Source organism: Platalea leucorodia (genome assembly GCF_965183815.1).
Source record: "Platalea leucorodia genome assembly, chromosome: 4".
In the NCBI taxonomy this organism is placed as follows: Eukaryota; Metazoa; Chordata; class Aves; order Pelecaniformes; family Threskiornithidae; genus Platalea; species Platalea leucorodia.
Window position 1 is genome coordinate 14,381,011 of NC_138826.1, and position 16,245 is coordinate 14,397,255.

Consider the following 16,245-nt stretch of genomic DNA (forward strand, 5'->3'; position numbering starts at 1 on the left):
AGGGTCCAGTAATTGTGCATATAGCCATTGTCTTCCCTCTAGTGATGCGGGCATATCTTGGGCTTCCTACCTAGGTGACAGCGTAAGGCATTATTTGACTGGTGCCCAAGGCCCACCAGGCCCTCCAGGCCCACCTGGAGTCATCACCACTGCAGATGGGACGAGCTTGGATTACGCGGAGCTGGCTACCCGTGTTATGAGCTATATGACACGTAAGCACCATGTTGGTAAGCTCTGAACTGAGTCATGCTGTTGGCTGAGCTTGTGCAACACCTAGGAGGTGAGAACCGGAGGAGAAAGAACAGTCTTTAAATAGCAGCACCCCAACCCAGTTATTCATCTTCTGCAGTCTTGGCCCAGGACTCCACACAGCTGAGGTGGCCTCTGAGCTTTGTCCCATTTTGATGGTTAGATTAACTAACAGTTGCTGCTGTTTAAAAAGTCTCACATTAAACATAGCTGTTAGACCCTGTAATGTCCCCAAGACCCAAACAGAGGTGGCTGTATTTAGTATACATGGTCTCGGTATTCTGGGGCTGTCTTGTATTCTTGGGGGCCCTCCTGAAGTAGATTAAATTCCCAGAGCTTTTGGAAGCAGCGTGGAATCTCAGTCAGAAGAGCACAGACCACACTGCTGTGGAGACAAGGAGGCTGTGTGAGACAACAACTGATTCATGGCTGGGGGCATGGGAGGCCCACTTCACCAGTTAAACCGGATTAATTCAGCTTTCCTTTGTCCCTGCCTGACCCCTCTTCACTTTCTGTCTCCTCTTAACCCTGCCTGACATAAAACCTTTTCATTCCCATAGGCTCTTCAGATGCCTATCAGTCATTTGCCAGTTCGGTATCAACTACATCCGTTTTGTACCAAGAACTTCTGGACATGCTGCAGAGTAAGTGACCCTGAAGGGAAACGTGGGGGATGGGGTAAAGCATCCCAGCTGCCTGGTGATCTGCTCTTTGCTTCCAGTCTTCTGCCTCCAACTGGAGTTACCAGCAGCTGCTTCGGGGGGCAAAGGCCTGCCATAGGTGCTGCTGAGTGACCAGTAATGTCTCCTTCCACGTCCTTTGGAGACAGATTCATGTGTCTTGTACTGGAGAGTTCTCACGCTTTCTAGAAGGTGTACTTTCTTACCTGTTTGTTTTTTGTACCCACTGTTGTAACTCTGCAGTTTCCCACTCTTTTGCCTCCCTTTCCTTCCTTGGCTCTCTAGGTGGCATCTGCCTATGTCCCTCCTTTTCAGGAATTCCCCACAATTTCCCCCAATCTCCCACTAAACCTTGGGATTCCACTTTCCAGCTCCTCCTCTCTCTTAGGGTTCCCCAGTCTTTCTAGCCTACTCCAAAGCCTTGCCGTGTCTTTGTTCTTAAGGTGAGGAGGATACGCAGCTCTGTATTCTGTTTGACACACACTGTTACTGTGGGCTGACAGATAAATCAATCACCAGGATGTCATTTTGCTGTGCCTGAAGGTATTGATGATGCTGGCCAACACCGTGCTCCTCCTATGTGATCCAGTGGGGAGTGAATCAGATTCCATATTCCAAACAAATGACTGCCGAAGTGCGACAGAGCTCAGCATGGTCTTTTCCCTTTACCCCAAGATGTTGTCGAGGGTGTCCTGAAGAAACAGAGCAGAAGGAGGTCCCTTTGGCAATCCAAATTCTCGTCCTCCTCAAACCCTGGGTTGTAGGACGTTCCCAGCCCTGTCACAAATGTTTGTGACACCATACACAGGGCAGATCACACTCAGAAAAGGAAGCGAGGGAGGAAAGTAGCTTTGCATCCATACGTTTTGATGATCTCTGTAGTGGTGGGGGCTCAGCTCACAGGCTGGGACCCCCTCACAACCTGGCATCTTTGCAGCAGCTGGACAGTCTTTAAAGATGCATTTTTCATTTCCAGGAGAAGAAATTCGTCAGTATTTAATTGGACCTCGGGGCCCACCAGGACCTCCTGGACCAGGGGGAGATGGCATGTCTCTGTCACTGGATTATGATGAGCTGACCAGACGGTTTATCAGCTACTTGACAAGTAATGGTCTTTATTAGTGTGCATTTCCCTCTGTTCCTTTGGGAGCTGAGTAGACAGCTCCTGCTGTCAGTGAAAACTCTTCCAGTGTCGACTGTGTGAATCCCTATGTGCAGAGACCTCCTCACAGGGATTGTGAGAGACTTGGAAGAGAACAAAGATGACTGATACCCTGTAGCTAAGATACTATCCACAGACTCTAGTAATGAGTTCTTGCTTTGCTAAAAACTGAGTTTAGAAACATCATTTCACCTTAGCCATCTTAGAAGTCCCACCAACACCTTCAAGTGCCCTCATAACCCTTTTCTCACTGGCTCTGTGGCCAGGTTATCTCTCTTTGTGGAAGAGTTGATCTATGCCCACTTTGTGTCAGGGCAGCCCAGGCAACAATCTCTTAGAAGTTTAGAGTTAGTTGAAACAAATTCCACCTCTCTGCTTCGTTTTCCCATCTGTAAAGGGGTGATATGGCATGTAAGAACTGTCAGAGAGGACTCTGGAGCATCCCCAACAGCAGTTCCACACTGCCTAATCCTGGTAGCTGCAACTATCTGCTTAAAAGCAAGGCCTGGTCCATGCTCTCTCTGAACTGCCCTTGGAGACCAGATCTCACTAATGGGCTGCTCCAAAGATGGTGGGAATTTCCTCTTTGGCTCTGGAAGCAGGAACCTGCTGATTAACAGCAGCAGCCCAACAGCTCAAGCAGGACAGCTGCATTTTAACAGCAAGGACATTTCATTGAAGTATATCACAAAGGTGCAAAGTTTTGCACCAGAGCTGCTTACAGATAGGCAGACACAGGGAGAGCAGCACATGCATCAGCCAGTGGGTCACAGCTAAGCTGCATGTCCTGGGGTGGCCCCCAGCCCCCGTGTCAGGGGTTCGTGAGATGTGCAGAGCTTTTGTCAAGAATAGAGGCCTGATGCCTGCCTGTCTGCAGGTGCCCTTGTATTGGGATTGATGGGGCAAGTTTTAACTCCAGTCCAGAACAAGGCTTGAGCCCTGCTTCCCAGCACAATCTGCTGATGGGAACACTCCACCCTGCAGGAGTCCCTCCTGCATTGCCCATGAACAAGCCCTGCAGCCTGTCTGCTCACACTGTAACAGCCTGTTTTGATAATTTGCTGCTCTTGGATCTGTTTGATTTTGTAGGTTCTGGGATGAGCATTGGGCTTCCTGGACCACCTGGGCCTCCAGGAACACCTGGTATATCTTACAGTGACCTGACAGCATACCTGCGAAGTAAGCCAACTTCCTTACTCCCCTCTACAGGTCCCTGCACACCCCCAGGATCTTTTTTTACAGGCTTAGTCACAGAATTTCCCTTTTTGCCCATCACCACAAATAACCTCTATGAGACTCTGATGGTCCCTCTGCCTTAGTTCGCAGCAGTGCAAGCCTCCTCGGCTCTGCCAGGACCTGCGCAGACTGTGAGGGGCTGCAGACAGGTCACCGTGCTCCTGTGGAAAGCAGTAGCAGCAAGGTGTTGTCTTGGGGATGGGGATGGAGAAGCCCTTTGCCTTCTCCAAACTCTGCAGCATAAAAGAATTTCTTATGCCACTTTTTTAAAGTATATTAAAAAAATAGGGACTTCTACCCTCTTTGGGATCTCCTGACTTCCCAATGTGACATCTACACACAGGGAGGTGAGGTGCACCAGGAAGGCTGCACCAGAAGGTGCTGGGGAGAAAAAAGCGCCCTACTGTAGCTGGCATTACCTGTATTGTCAGGGAAGGTTCATCAGGGTTGAGGTGGTTTGGGTGACTCCTTTTCTTCCCTTGTGTCTTACAGACTCTGAATTCAGTGGTCTTGTTGGGCCCCCTGGTCCTGCAGGGCCCCCAGGACCTCCAGGGATCCCTGGATCGCCTGGCGCCTCTCTGGAGGACGTCTCTGCTTACCTACAAAGTAAGGCACTTGTGTTTCTCACAGCTGGCAGGGAGATTCAGTTTGTGGGTGCTGGGGGGGACTTGAGACTGAGATTTAATTTACCAGGGGCTGTGACTGCCTACTGAGAACAAGGTCACTTTAAAAACAAATCTCATCAACATCAGCTGGAAAGGGATGGAAGTTGGGGTTGGAGCCTTTAAACTTTCAAGATCCCCAGACATGTGTCCTTGTCCAATCACTGTCAGAAAATAATTCTTCCTCTCTCTCAAGGTGTGGGATACTCCTCCCTCTCTGGAGTCCGGGGTCCGCCTGGCCCTCCTGGCCCTCCAGGACCACCAGGCTTCTCAGGAACTGGCCTCCTGTCCTATGCTGACATCACCCACAGTGACGAGTTCAGGAGCGAGCTGATCCAGTACCTGAAGAGTAAGGGGATGCCATCCATCCTCCCTGCACATACCCCGCGCCATGCTTTGCCTTGTGTAGGCTGCTGGCTCTGCCACAGCTGAGGCAGCCCTGTAGGAGCCTTCCCTGAACTGGGGCTGCAGCAACACCTTACCCCTACAGTCAGGGCTACGCAGGACTATGCTGCACCCCATAGGCTTGTCTCTTCTCGGTCCGACTGCAAGGCAAAAGTCCGTGTTGTGAGCCAAAAGGGACAGGCGCTGGGCAGTTAGGATTGGCCTGTACTGAACAGCGAGTCCCTAGTAAGGTTACCTGCAGTGTTTTGCCGTGGGAAAAGCATTTTCTTTGACAAACACCTGCCTACAGAGCAATGGATGACGTAGGGGCTGGAGGGCAGCACTGAGCCAGCTGGGAAGCAGCATTGATCTGAGCTCTCATGCTGGCAAGTCATCCGGGGCAGCCTTTCAAAAACATGGGGATCCCCTCGCTTTTGAGAGACTGGTCACAGAATAGCCATTTTGGCAGAGGTGCTGAAATCGGCCTGAGAGGAGTGCGCCCTTCATGCAAAATCATTTGGCATGTTTCCAAGGTTGGGCACCCAAAATTGTGGGAGAGATGGGAAGGAGGAGGGTGTCATGCCATCTGTGGAGATCAAGGTTGACATAAGTGCCTGCTGCCTGAGAAATGGCACCGGATGAGAGTTACTGCAATGATTGGTGGGACAGAATTTCACACTCCAGTCTTCATTCGGGTGGTAGCACAGGGCCTCTGCCAAGCCTGGGGGGCCCAGGTATCCCAGTGTCCCTGAAGTCCCCCCTCTTGTATTTTGCAGGTGATGAAGTTCGAAGCTACATCTCAGGGCCGCCTGGGCCCCCTGGGCCACGGGGACCACCAGGACCCAAAGGAGATAGTGGCTTGGTGGCCGGGTCTATGTCTTCATCATACCAAGGGTTACGGACTTCCGAGCGGTTGCATGGAGGATCTCTTGGTGCTGAGGGATCCCATGGGGGATCACTGGGCACAGGCAGCTCATATAGCAGCTCCATGAGCAGCAGGTCATCTTACAGTGCCTCAATGGGCAGCAATGGCTCTTACGGTGCCTCCATGGGCAATGATGGGGCTTTCGATGCATTGCTGACAGAGGAGGAATCACACGGGAGATCAGCAGGTTCAAGCAGATCCTACGGCAACTCCTTCACCGGTTCCCTGGATTACAACGAGCTGGCACTCCGCGTGTCAGAGAGCCTACAGAGTGAGTGGAATGCCTGCTTGACCTGACCCTCCCTGTCCCAGCCCACAATGCCTGACCCCGTGCCTGGTGTCACGCTGTTCACTTCCCTCACCCTTCCTGCTGCCTACAGCTCTCCCTTACACCTTCCCGCCTCAGCACCCAGCCACAGTTTGCCCAGAGCTCCTTTCAAATGACATCTTTAATTCCGCAGGCCGAGGTATTCTCCAGGACTTGATGTCTTACACTGCCCAGGGACCCGCAGGTCCCCCAGGCCCTCCTGGTCCCCCTGGCATCAGCAGGGTTTTTGCAGCCTATGGCAATGTCACCGAGGACCTCATGGACTTCTTTAGAAGTAAGTGACATATTGACGTGGTGTTTCTGGCTCATGCATATGAGATCTCTCCAACCTCTTGTAGACCTAGTGATCTTTTCACCTTTTGTGTGCTGCAAAAATATGGTCAAGATACAAAGCTGGAGGCAGATAGTCTTTCCATCCCCTTCCTCCCTTGCTGGGGAGGTGCAGTCTCATCATTAGGCAGGACATCACGTTTTCCTACTACTGGTAGGAAACTCATCCCAAACCCTGAAGGCCACTGTGCTTGCAACCCCTGTGGCCCATTTTAGCATGGCTGGGCTGGCACATGTAGGGCAACATGAGACAGCTGCTCGCTCTGTTCTCAAATTCCCCTGCCTGAGCATGGGCCAGCTCCAGCCCTGGTGACAGCCAGGACACCCGGAGAGGGTGGCAGAGCAGTGCTGGTGAAATGAGATCACAGCCTGCCCCGGGACTTCGCTGGGACCAAAACCATTTTTTAAAAACCTGCTCTCAGTCAGTCTAATCCCATCTAACCTAGAGAAATGGCCTTCCAGCGTGACGCACGGCTTCTCTAAGTCAGCACAGAGCCCTCTGCAAGTGGTTTGTCCCACTCATTCATCCTCTCCTTCATTTCTCTCTCCAGCATATGGTACCATCCAGGGGCCACCCGGTGAAAAGGGGGAGAGGGGTTATCCTGGACCCAAGGGTAAGACTTGCCATCCTTTCCCTTTCAAGCCCTGTAACGCCTGGGAAGTGTCGCTGTGTCCGCAGAGGTAGTCCGCACTGGGCTGCTCCAGGTCACAGCCTCCCCACAGTGGAGGTGGCACCTTCAGGATCTCAGCCCAAGCATCGTCCTGACGTGGTCTTCCTTACCCTGGCCCGTCCCTGTTCGTGGGCCAGTCATGCTCAAGGGCAACCTTGGTCTCCTCATTCCTTCAGGTGACCCCGGACCGATGGGCCCGCCAGGACGCCATGGGAGCAGGGGACCGAAAGGAGAGAAAGGAGAGAAAGGTATGAACATCTGCCATCCCCGGGAGAGCAGGGTTTGCCTGTCAGGGAGCAGAGGATTCCCCAGGCACCAGCCCATCTCTGGGAACCGCTGGAAAACCCACGTGGCCCCGGTTGTTTGTTTGTTTGTTTTGGTTCTTTTGTCTTTTTTTTCCCCACATGAACTTTTCAAATAACCCTGCCTTTGACCTTCTTGTCCCCAGGTGAACAAGTGTATGTTGGCAGAAGAAAAAGAAGAAGTGTTGGGGTTTAAAGAAAGAGCCAGCTCAGTTCTGCACGGGGCAGCATTCCCAGCAGCCTATAGAGAATTAGCCTGAATCTTCACTGCCTTAATGCTAAAACGTCCTTGCCGATCAGCTAACCACTTAGACTTGATAATTCAGTGTCGCTGCCGAGATTTGAATGGCTCTGTTACGTGTCCAGCCTGGCCCTACCGTGGGTATTTGCTCCTGTTGCTGATGTTCGGCTTAGCGCCCCCGAGTTCCCAGGCTTGTCTGTCGTTGGGCTGACGAGGGCTCCCTGCCTCACCTGGTCCCAGCTTCTTGTATTACTCCCAGCTGTGTAAAAACCTGTCTTTTTAACAACTAGCCAGCTATCCGAGAAAAAAGAAAAAAAGAAACCAATCTCTCCCCCACCAAATGCATGATTTTTCAGAGATCAGGTTCAGCCCACAGCACAAAAGGCCCCATAAGAAACCCTGGGACTAAGCTTGCTCACCGCACTGAGCTTTCCTCTCCGCAATCTCTGCTGTGCCGGCCCTAAGCGGCAGGACCTGGTGACGCAGGTGCTGGCGGTACTGAGTGGGGCTGTGGCTCGGGGCTCCCTGGGAAGGGGCACGCTGCACTGAGGTTCCCGAAACAGTGACCAGTGCCCGGCTGCTGCAGCCTAGCAGGTGCCACAGGGAGAACTAGCCGCCTCCTGCCTTCCGCCCAGCTGCCTGGCGGTGCCGGTGTCTGCCCCCCTGTAGAGCTCTCAGAGCGCTGGGGTCAGCACCCACTGGCAGCCCGGCCCGTGACGCGCTTCGGAAAGCGATGCCCTCCCAGCTGGGCGGGTTTGCGACGCGCTAGTGCTCCCTGTCCGTTAACCCCACTCCTGAGCCCAGCTCCTGGGACGGGGGGTTACCGGGGGGCTCAGGCAGCAACGGGGTACAGCGCACGCACGTCCTGGGCAGGGGGCCTGGGCCAGCACGTGCTTTGCGATGCCTGTTCACAGCAGCACAGCGAGACATGACGTGCGCAGGGACCGAACTGAAGCACTTTTGAACATAATTAATTTGTTGATCTTTTTTAAAATATTTTTGTATTTTTTTTTCTGTTTTTTAAACATTGGGGAAACAATTTTTTAATGTAAACAGCCCAATTAAAGTGTGTTTTCACTCCAAGCTTGCCTGGTCAGTGTTACACTGGGCAGTCGGCGCCCGCCTCGCTGTGACCACGCCAGACGCACCTTGGGGGTTCGGTGGCGGCTGCCTTGTTTCTCGTCACTGGCGCGTGACCCAGGCAGACACCGAGCTGCTTCGCAGGCGTTGGCGGTGTCCAGGCACGTTAGCAGGCGCCATTAGCACGTTGTCCCAGGGTGCCACAGCCGTCGTCTTCTTCCTTGCAGCGAGGCAGAGGTAGCTCGTAGAGTTGAAGTGTTTCGGCGTTGGGGTGGGGAAGCCGACGGCTGGGTGACGGCTGAGCTGCGAGGTGCCGCCTGCCGGAGGCCGGCGTTTCAGGGCTGCGAGCGGCCAGGGCAGCCGGCAGCCCCTCGCACCGTGCCTGGCCACCGCGTGCGTGACACCGCATCGGCTTTACGGAGCTCCTGGCATGGCGCACAGACGTGCGCATGCACAGACACGTGCACATGCACACACACGTGCACACACTCAAGTGCTCCTTCAGTTCCAGGAATTGGCCAAGGCAGGTCAGTGGCTCATCTTTACAGCAAAACAACTTTGCTTGAATTGCTGGATTTCAGTCCAGGTGTAAACACCCATCATCTCTTTTTATTTCCAGTGTTAGCAACGTCAAGTTTTGGTGTTCTTCCCACCTTATTGCTTAGCAGAGTTCCCAGCAAAGGCCTGTGTGCACGGGGTCAGCTTTCAGAGCACAGCACCCTGCGGTGTTTGCCAGTAAAGCCTGCGTCCCTTTGGGTGACTCACGCTCCCCCACCCGGCTCTGCCGAGATGAGACATTTCCTTTTAATTCTCTCTTAAAAACAACAACAACAGAAGCATTTGCTGTCATGTTTAAGGGCAGCAGCTGTTTCCACGTCCCTGAACTACTCAGGACCACGGTAAGGTGTTGCGGGGCAGGCTGAGAGCGGCCTGGGGCACCGCAGCCCTACAACCACTCGGTTGCTTCGCAGTCCGGCCCGCGGCACCGGGAGCGCGGCTCCGGGGCTCCGCTGCCAAGCAGCGGCGCCTCCTTCCTGCGCCTGCCCCTGAGCGGGGACCCGCGGCCCGGGGACCCGCGGCCCGGGGGGCAGGAACCGGAGCGCCTGCAACCCCACGCTGAACTCCCACGGGCAGGGCAGGGCAGGGCAGGGCAGCCGCTGCAAACAGCAGCCTTTTGGGTTTGTGCTAAATCCGCACTCCCGCCCCGAGCTATTCCAGTCAGGGAGCCGCACATTGCACAACGTTAAGTGCTTTTTACACTCAATTATTTTAAAAATTCTAAATTGTGCCCTTCACTCACAGATTGCTTGTGTTTCATGCAAGTTTTCCATGAACAAAGCAGAGGCCATCTCAGCAAACTCTGATTTTATTGTATTTACAGCAGAATTATTACAATATTCTACAGAAAGCCATGAAATCAAATTACTTTTAAAAACAAGACAAAAAAAAACCCTGCTGTGTGGCTGCTACCGCCAGTTCACTTCCGTGAGCTGTACACAGAGACCCTTAGCCATCGCTCATCCATCTCATGAGTTTTGGTTGCTTTCTGTAAGGCGAAAGTAACTCGGGTTGCAGTTAACACAAAACACGCAACAAACGGCGGGGACAACGCGGGGCCGGAGGCGCCCCAGATTCGCGCGCTCTATCCCAGACCGCCCTGATGCCAGAAGCGCAGAAGCAGCTTCAGAAATGAAATGTGAGGACTGAGGCGAGAGAAAGGGGATGGAGAACAACTAAAAGCTCTGCAAGCACTGTAGACAAACACTATAAAGTTTCTTTTGTCTTCTCCTTCCCTCTATCTGTTCTCATCATCCTTTGTAAGACTGAGACACATCCTGGCCTTGGCTTGCCTGGGCATGAGGAAGGTTCATTCTCTCCGCCCTCATTCCGTATCTGCTGTGCAGCCGACAGCGCAAGTCAGGGAATGGGAAATGTGCGTGGACACATCAACGCGAGGAAGTTTCTGAGATCCAGAAGTAGATTTTTGAAGTAAAATGACCGGATTGTAAATGCTAACATAAAAAGCAGAAAGTTATCTCCATAGCGACCACCCTCGATACTCCTCCCCCCTGCCCTTTCCTCGGATGAGCACCTTGTCACTGCCCTCCAGAACTCGCCCCGCTCCCCCAGGGCAGATGCACCAAAAAGCGGTGCTTCAGCAGAAGCAACTGGCACCGAGCGTAGTTGCGCATTTAAGCCTGTGCCCTGGTTTTCAGCAAAGATGAGCATTTCAGAGGTCCCAGGAGCTGCAGCGACTCAGCAGCTCTGAAAATCAGGCTACCTAAAAGCAGATTTAAGTGCCCGAATTTGTTTAAATCTTTCATGTACCACGTCTTGCAAGACAGGTACTGTTTCAGGCGGAGAATCAACTTAAAATTCCTATGTGACGCTGCCGTCATAAGAGACATTGTGGTGTGATGAACGTAATTACATCACTGCTTTGCTTGGCTCTGTCTTGGTTAAGGTGCTAAGTTCCCCATTTATTAAGAAGAAAAACCCAGTAGCAGGGAGTTATAATAGAGAAAGTCCTCTAGGACAGAAGAATGATTTTTTAAACCATGTGATTGATTAGATACTGAATACCCATGAATGTAATTTTAAAAGGATCTTAGCTTAAAGCCTTGTCTGAAAAAAAGGACGCAGCTGGGAATGAACATCAGGATTTTAAAAGTGATGTGAAACATCAGGCTGAGGGAATGGCGCTGCTCGGGGCAGTGCGGCACTGCCACCCCTGCATTTGAGCGCAGGTGTCAAAGTCGGTTAACACCTTCCAAAGAAAAATCAGGATATATCTAATCAGTCACACCAACCCCGACAGCCTCTCTTTTCATGCCTACGTGCTTCTCATGGATTCAGCAGAGTGCTTGGAAAAAGAAACAAATTTGTTTTATGGGAATCAGAGAGGAAAACACACGCTGGAATACTTCCCCTTCGACCGAGTAAACAGCGAAGTTCCCCTGGGACCGGAGGAGGGCAGGGGCTGACAGAGGCTGGCCGGGCCCCCGCGGGCGGCCCCGCTCAGCGGAGGTGCAGAATTTACTCCCGACGCAGCAGCCCATTAAAAGCAGAGGGGCGGCAAGACCACGCGAGGCTCGGTGGGCCAGACCGCCCCGGGCTCCCGGCCCTGCTGCCGTAGCAGAGGAGCGCAAGATCCTGCAAAGAGCGAGCTGCCTTCTAGTCACCGTTCGAGCCACCGTCCCGTACGCACACGGCCCTGGCCCGGGAAAGCTGACTCAGCAGGTGCTGACATCGGCTTTCAGAGCTCAGGAAGAACAAGGTGTGAGGACCGAATCTGTCAGAGGCCGTGGGCCTGCAGGCAGGATTTTTTGAGAGAATCGGTTGTAAATACAGGAGGACAACCAATAGATTGCACTGCAATTCACGCATTTTCCTGCCTTTGTTCATTTTCCCGTGGGCAGTATTTATGATGTAGTAAAACGCAAAGGGGAGCAAATACTGATTTGTGGTCGTCTTTTGAAGGGCACGTGGGGAAAATGAGATCTGCCAAAGACTCGGTAAGAAAGTACATTGTTTTGGCTAAGGAAAATACACCTCGGAGATGGAGCTTCTAACTTTTATTAAAGGGATGTGACATGTGACAGGAGAGAGATTGGATTCTGTATCTCAGGAGATCTCTTCCAGGCCTATGTGAGACTAAATTAATTTGAATCGAATTTTCTGACATTGATATAATGTTGTACAACTCTTTCATGTTCTGCAATACTTAAAATCAATTTTATGAGTCTAAATGTGTAAGTACCCACGCTAGTTCCTGTTATCCCCCAGAAAAACATATTTTCACGCTTGATAGCAATTCTCAGCACGGTTCACAAGGCTGCAACGGCTTAGCAGCGCTCCGCGCCTGGAGACCTGCCCGAACAGCCGCTGCGGCTTCAATCGCGACGTTCGATGCCTGCCTCCACCACAGAGCTCGGTTACTGATGTGTGCCATTTACAGCGAGATCCGATGGCAGGGGCTTGTGTGAAAAGGATCTTCAAATAAAAGATTTAAAAGATTTTGACAGAGGTAAACAGTATGCGCCAATATCTATTAGCAAGTTATCACCGAAACTGCCAAAAATGTAAGGAGATTAACATTTCCCTCTGAGGATTTAATGTGGATGAAGGTGAAGATAATCCAGAAGGGGAAATCTGCCTCCCTCTCTACTCCCCGAGTAAAGCACTGAGCCTGCTTCGTATGCAATTGCAAACAAATTCTGTTAAATACAGAGATGAAGATTATTTAATGTTATTTTAGTAACAGTCAATTTATGATGGTGGAACTTAAAAAGTAAAAGGCCTTCAAAGACATGTCTCACCCTACTAAATAAACAATTTAAAGAACTTCGCATTTAGCAACAGATATGGCATGTGAATTTACAACAGTACACAATACACATTTATATAATAAAATGCCAGAAATTAAGGCTAGCTATTAAAGTAATTATGCTATCAAAAAGTTACAAAATTTAAATTAAAACATGCATTTTCCAATTTTTTTACTGTGCTGTAAATTTTAAGTGTCTTCACTGACAAGGTTCAACGTCCAAGGATTTCAGCATCCAAGATTTCAACCACATCCGATTAAAGTCCTATGTTAATTTTTGAGTTCATTCACATGCATCAACACTGTTCCCATGAAATGAACATCACGTGATGTTCACCAGGCGCACGTTTAACGCAAGCTAGCAAAGCAAAACGTTTACAGTTGATACCCACGGAGACCAGAAAGTCAGGCCTCAACTGGCAGAAAGCAAACACTACTTTACAAATTGAACTCCAGCATACCAAAGTACAGCTTATAATTCTGCCTTGATACGACTCAAACTCTAACCACCAAAACGAGTGCAGTGAAAGTGACCTAATACAGTTGTATTTCCCTACCAGCTATATGAGAAGCATTGCAGATTTTTTCCACTGCAGATCAGTCAGGTAAATAACTTATTGTACATCTATGAACCTGAAAAATAAAAACTGCCTATGTTAGTACGTGGCAACACAAAAGCAAAAAACCCAGCTTCGTAAAGTAGTTTGTCTATAATATTTAACTTAAATCTTTCTATAAAATGACTAAAATAAAAAAATCCAATCTAACACTTCTAATCAAATCAGCCTTCAGCCATGGTTATTTATAAATATGACCATCCACCTCCACTTTTCTGATGGAGTTGAAACGAACAGGCTTTGGTAAGAACAGAAAATTGGCTCTACCCATTCCCGGTACAGTTAGAGAAACCACGTGCACTTTGCACACCGCTTCCTAAAAAATACATTCTACAGTTTTTCAATTTGTAGAACTAACCACCTGCAATAGCTAAGGAAAATAATAAACTGTGCATTTTAAAGTTAGCATTTCTTTCACCTTTACATATTTTAGTGCAAAATATTTTAGGGTGAGGATTTACAACAAAAACGGCAGTAGCAGCAAGAAATCTTCTGTATTGTACAGTAACAACAATGCTAAGGAGTTTCGTTTTTTTAAATGACAAAAATGCTGTCCTGTTGCCAGGATTAGCACAACAAAGTGTTTCAGGCACTGTATTAATTAAACTAGCACCCCATTGCATTATGGAACTAATGGACAAAATATGTCATGGAGATCAGCTCAGTTTAATTTATGCCAGAGGTTTCTTTTTAAAGAAGTTGCAAAGGCTTCTGCTTTTACCAATCGTGTTTAGACAGAAGGGTTTATTTTTCCGATTATTGGCATGTTCCGAGTAATCAGTTTCAGTTCTTGCTATGAAGACACTGCTCAACATTATAACCTTTTAAACCTCTCAGGGCAGTTTCCGTTGTGGAATTCTCTCGTGGAGAAATCAGACACTTAAAAACACAGTAGCAGAAGTAATATCACACCGGTTAAATGTTCACATGAGAAACCATTTTTTTGTGATCAGAAAGAGTATAATTAATATTTTAGGCTTAAAGTCAAAACCATAGATAACATACTTTTTGAGACTGAGATAAAAAACCCACTTATTCTTGAAACAGCTGAAGGACATAACGTTACCATTATACACACCAACACCTTTTTTCTTTTCTTCCATTCTGAGAAGTAAAGAAACGGATCATGACACTGATTGTCTCCACTGAAAACAAAAAGCGCTAGGTCCTTTGATGTACACCGCAGATTAAGTCAGGTTAGACGATGAGGATGGAGAATCCCAAATATGAAAAAAAAAAAACGTACAGCAGTTCCCAGAGTTACGACCCAGTGGAGTGAAGGCTGGGGATTGGATAGAATTTGGAAATCCGGCTTTGTGTTGAAGGGTTAAGGCATTCGGATTCTCCAGTCATTTTAAAGAAAACTTCCTGTTCCTGCAGTTTTCTGGCAAATTCTTCTTCCAGCGTCTAAAACCAAAATCAGATTGTCACAGGATTACAAGGCAAAGCACAAGAAACCTATTATACTGGTGACATATCGTCTGATGTAACATCGTAACTTCGCACACCATCACAAAAAAAAAAAATCACCTAGCCATTACAAAATTGCAAGACAACGAAGACACAGCAAGCCAAGAACATCACCTGCCTGTAGGATACTCTCTGAACTGTGTGAAAATCCAGCACTTTCCATTTTAAAATAAAATATAAACCCCAAAACCAACCTCCACCACCCTCTATCTGTTATTTAGCACTCAATTTTTGTAGTAACCTACTGGCTTCTGAAATACATTCCGAAAACCAGGTTTACCTCCAGCTAAGAAGTTTTATATGCAAATATGCACACAAGCCCTGTAAGAGGGACCACCATAAGAGGCTGATAACACGCAAGCCTTTTTTGTTGCACAGGCCCTTTGCTCAGCTTTTGCACATTTTTTTCAAACGTCTTTTATTATTCAGTGAAGTATAGCAGTTTTGTACAGGAGCTTGATTCTCCTCCTCTGCGATATTGCCTGTATGTCTGTATTCGCTAGATCCAACTCTTGATTATTTTCCGATTCATAAACTGCTCCGATTTACCTTTTTTCTTGGTCTCAATTTCTCTCTCCATTCCTTCAGTTCTTGGCTGTGCTCTTCATCTAGCTCTTTTAGCTTCTGAGTCTCATGCTCAACCAGTAGATGGCATTTTTCATTCTTAAAACAAGATAAAGATAATCCTTATGTGAAACTAATTCAGATTAGGCAACTCAACATTTGCACAGCGACATATGTTGTCTTAATCCTTTTTAATTAGCTTACTCCATGTAAATAGTGACGTGAATAATTACAAGATAGCAGCATGTTACGAGGCTGCATTATCAAAAGCTGATCTTGCCATCAGAACCAATTGAGATAAGAAATACTTGTAAATCCAAATATACCCTTGAGTATCATTAAGGCAGCAGCTGACAGCGTTACTCAAAACTGGTGTTTCGCTGCCTAATAATGCTTTTCAAGGTCATACAGCATTTCTGCTTTGCTTTCTAAAGACAGTTTGTGTAATTCATTAAAATCGATTACATTAAAAAGGAGGTCGTTTTTTTGGAAATATTTCAACTCAGTGCCAAGGAGCTCAGACTAACAAAAGGGGCGTAGAGAGGACAGAAATGTGCTTGCAGAAGTAGCCTCAGAACTCCCTATACAAAAAGGAAAAGGATAATCAAACCACACAGCTGCTTCACATTCCTCTCAGTAAGGCACACATGCCTCTGTCTAACTTTTGGAGGACTTTTGAAGCATGGTAAGAAAAAAAACATTAAACATTTGGCTACATCAAACCTTTGATTTTTAAGAGCAGTCGGCAATGGCAGTCTCTAAAGCCCATGTTCTTGTTTCTAGGGCTCCAGTCCCAACTGGGTCTGATGCAGAGTACAAAAATACAGGAACAAAAATAACAAGGCCTTGGCCAGACCTGAGTGCAGCTGCGGGCCAATGTTTCTTGGTGAAGCTCAGAGTCGCCCTAATCTGCTCAATTTTACTTGAGCTGAAACTCTCACAAGACTCCCACGGTACTTGGGGATTTACTGAGGCGTATTAGTGGCATAGCCAGGGACTGCTTTCACAGGATGCAAG

The 16,245-nt window shown here is 48.8% G+C and overlaps 2 protein-coding genes across 4 annotated transcripts in view; one reads left to right on the forward strand and one right to left on the reverse strand.

Moving 5' to 3' along the window:
- COL17A1 (collagen type XVII alpha 1 chain) overlaps nt 1-7,125 on the forward strand; it is a gene marked incomplete at both ends in the record, with an annotated part of 35,469 nt that extends 28,344 nt beyond the window's left edge. The window contains 11 exons of the mRNA XM_082309268.1: nt 75-212; nt 810-893; nt 1,906-2,034; nt 3,181-3,270; nt 3,820-3,933; nt 4,186-4,338; nt 5,150-5,569; nt 5,760-5,900; nt 6,508-6,570; nt 6,804-6,875; nt 7,076-7,125. Of these exons, the coding sequence (XP_082165394.1) occupies nt 75-212; nt 810-893; nt 1,906-2,034; nt 3,181-3,270; nt 3,820-3,933; nt 4,186-4,338; nt 5,150-5,569; nt 5,760-5,900; nt 6,508-6,570; nt 6,804-6,875; nt 7,076-7,125 (1,454 nt within the window). The remainder of the gene's footprint in view (nt 1-74; nt 213-809; nt 894-1,905; nt 2,035-3,180; nt 3,271-3,819; nt 3,934-4,185; nt 4,339-5,149; nt 5,570-5,759; nt 5,901-6,507; nt 6,571-6,803; nt 6,876-7,075) is intronic.
- A 2,475-nt stretch (nt 7,126-9,600) lies between these two features.
- The window catches only part of SLK (STE20 like kinase), a 51,937-nt gene continuing 45,292 nt past the window's right edge, over nt 9,601-16,245 (reverse strand). For all 3 annotated transcript variants that reach the window (XM_082308248.1, XM_082308247.1, XM_082308249.1), the window contains 2 exons: nt 15,214-15,327; nt 9,601-14,601 (listed from right to left, as the gene is read on the reverse strand). In XM_082308248.1, the coding sequence (XP_082164374.1) occupies nt 14,455-14,601; nt 15,214-15,327 (261 nt within the window). In that variant the 3' untranslated portion in view covers nt 9,601-14,454. The remainder of the gene's footprint in view (nt 14,602-15,213; nt 15,328-16,245) is intronic.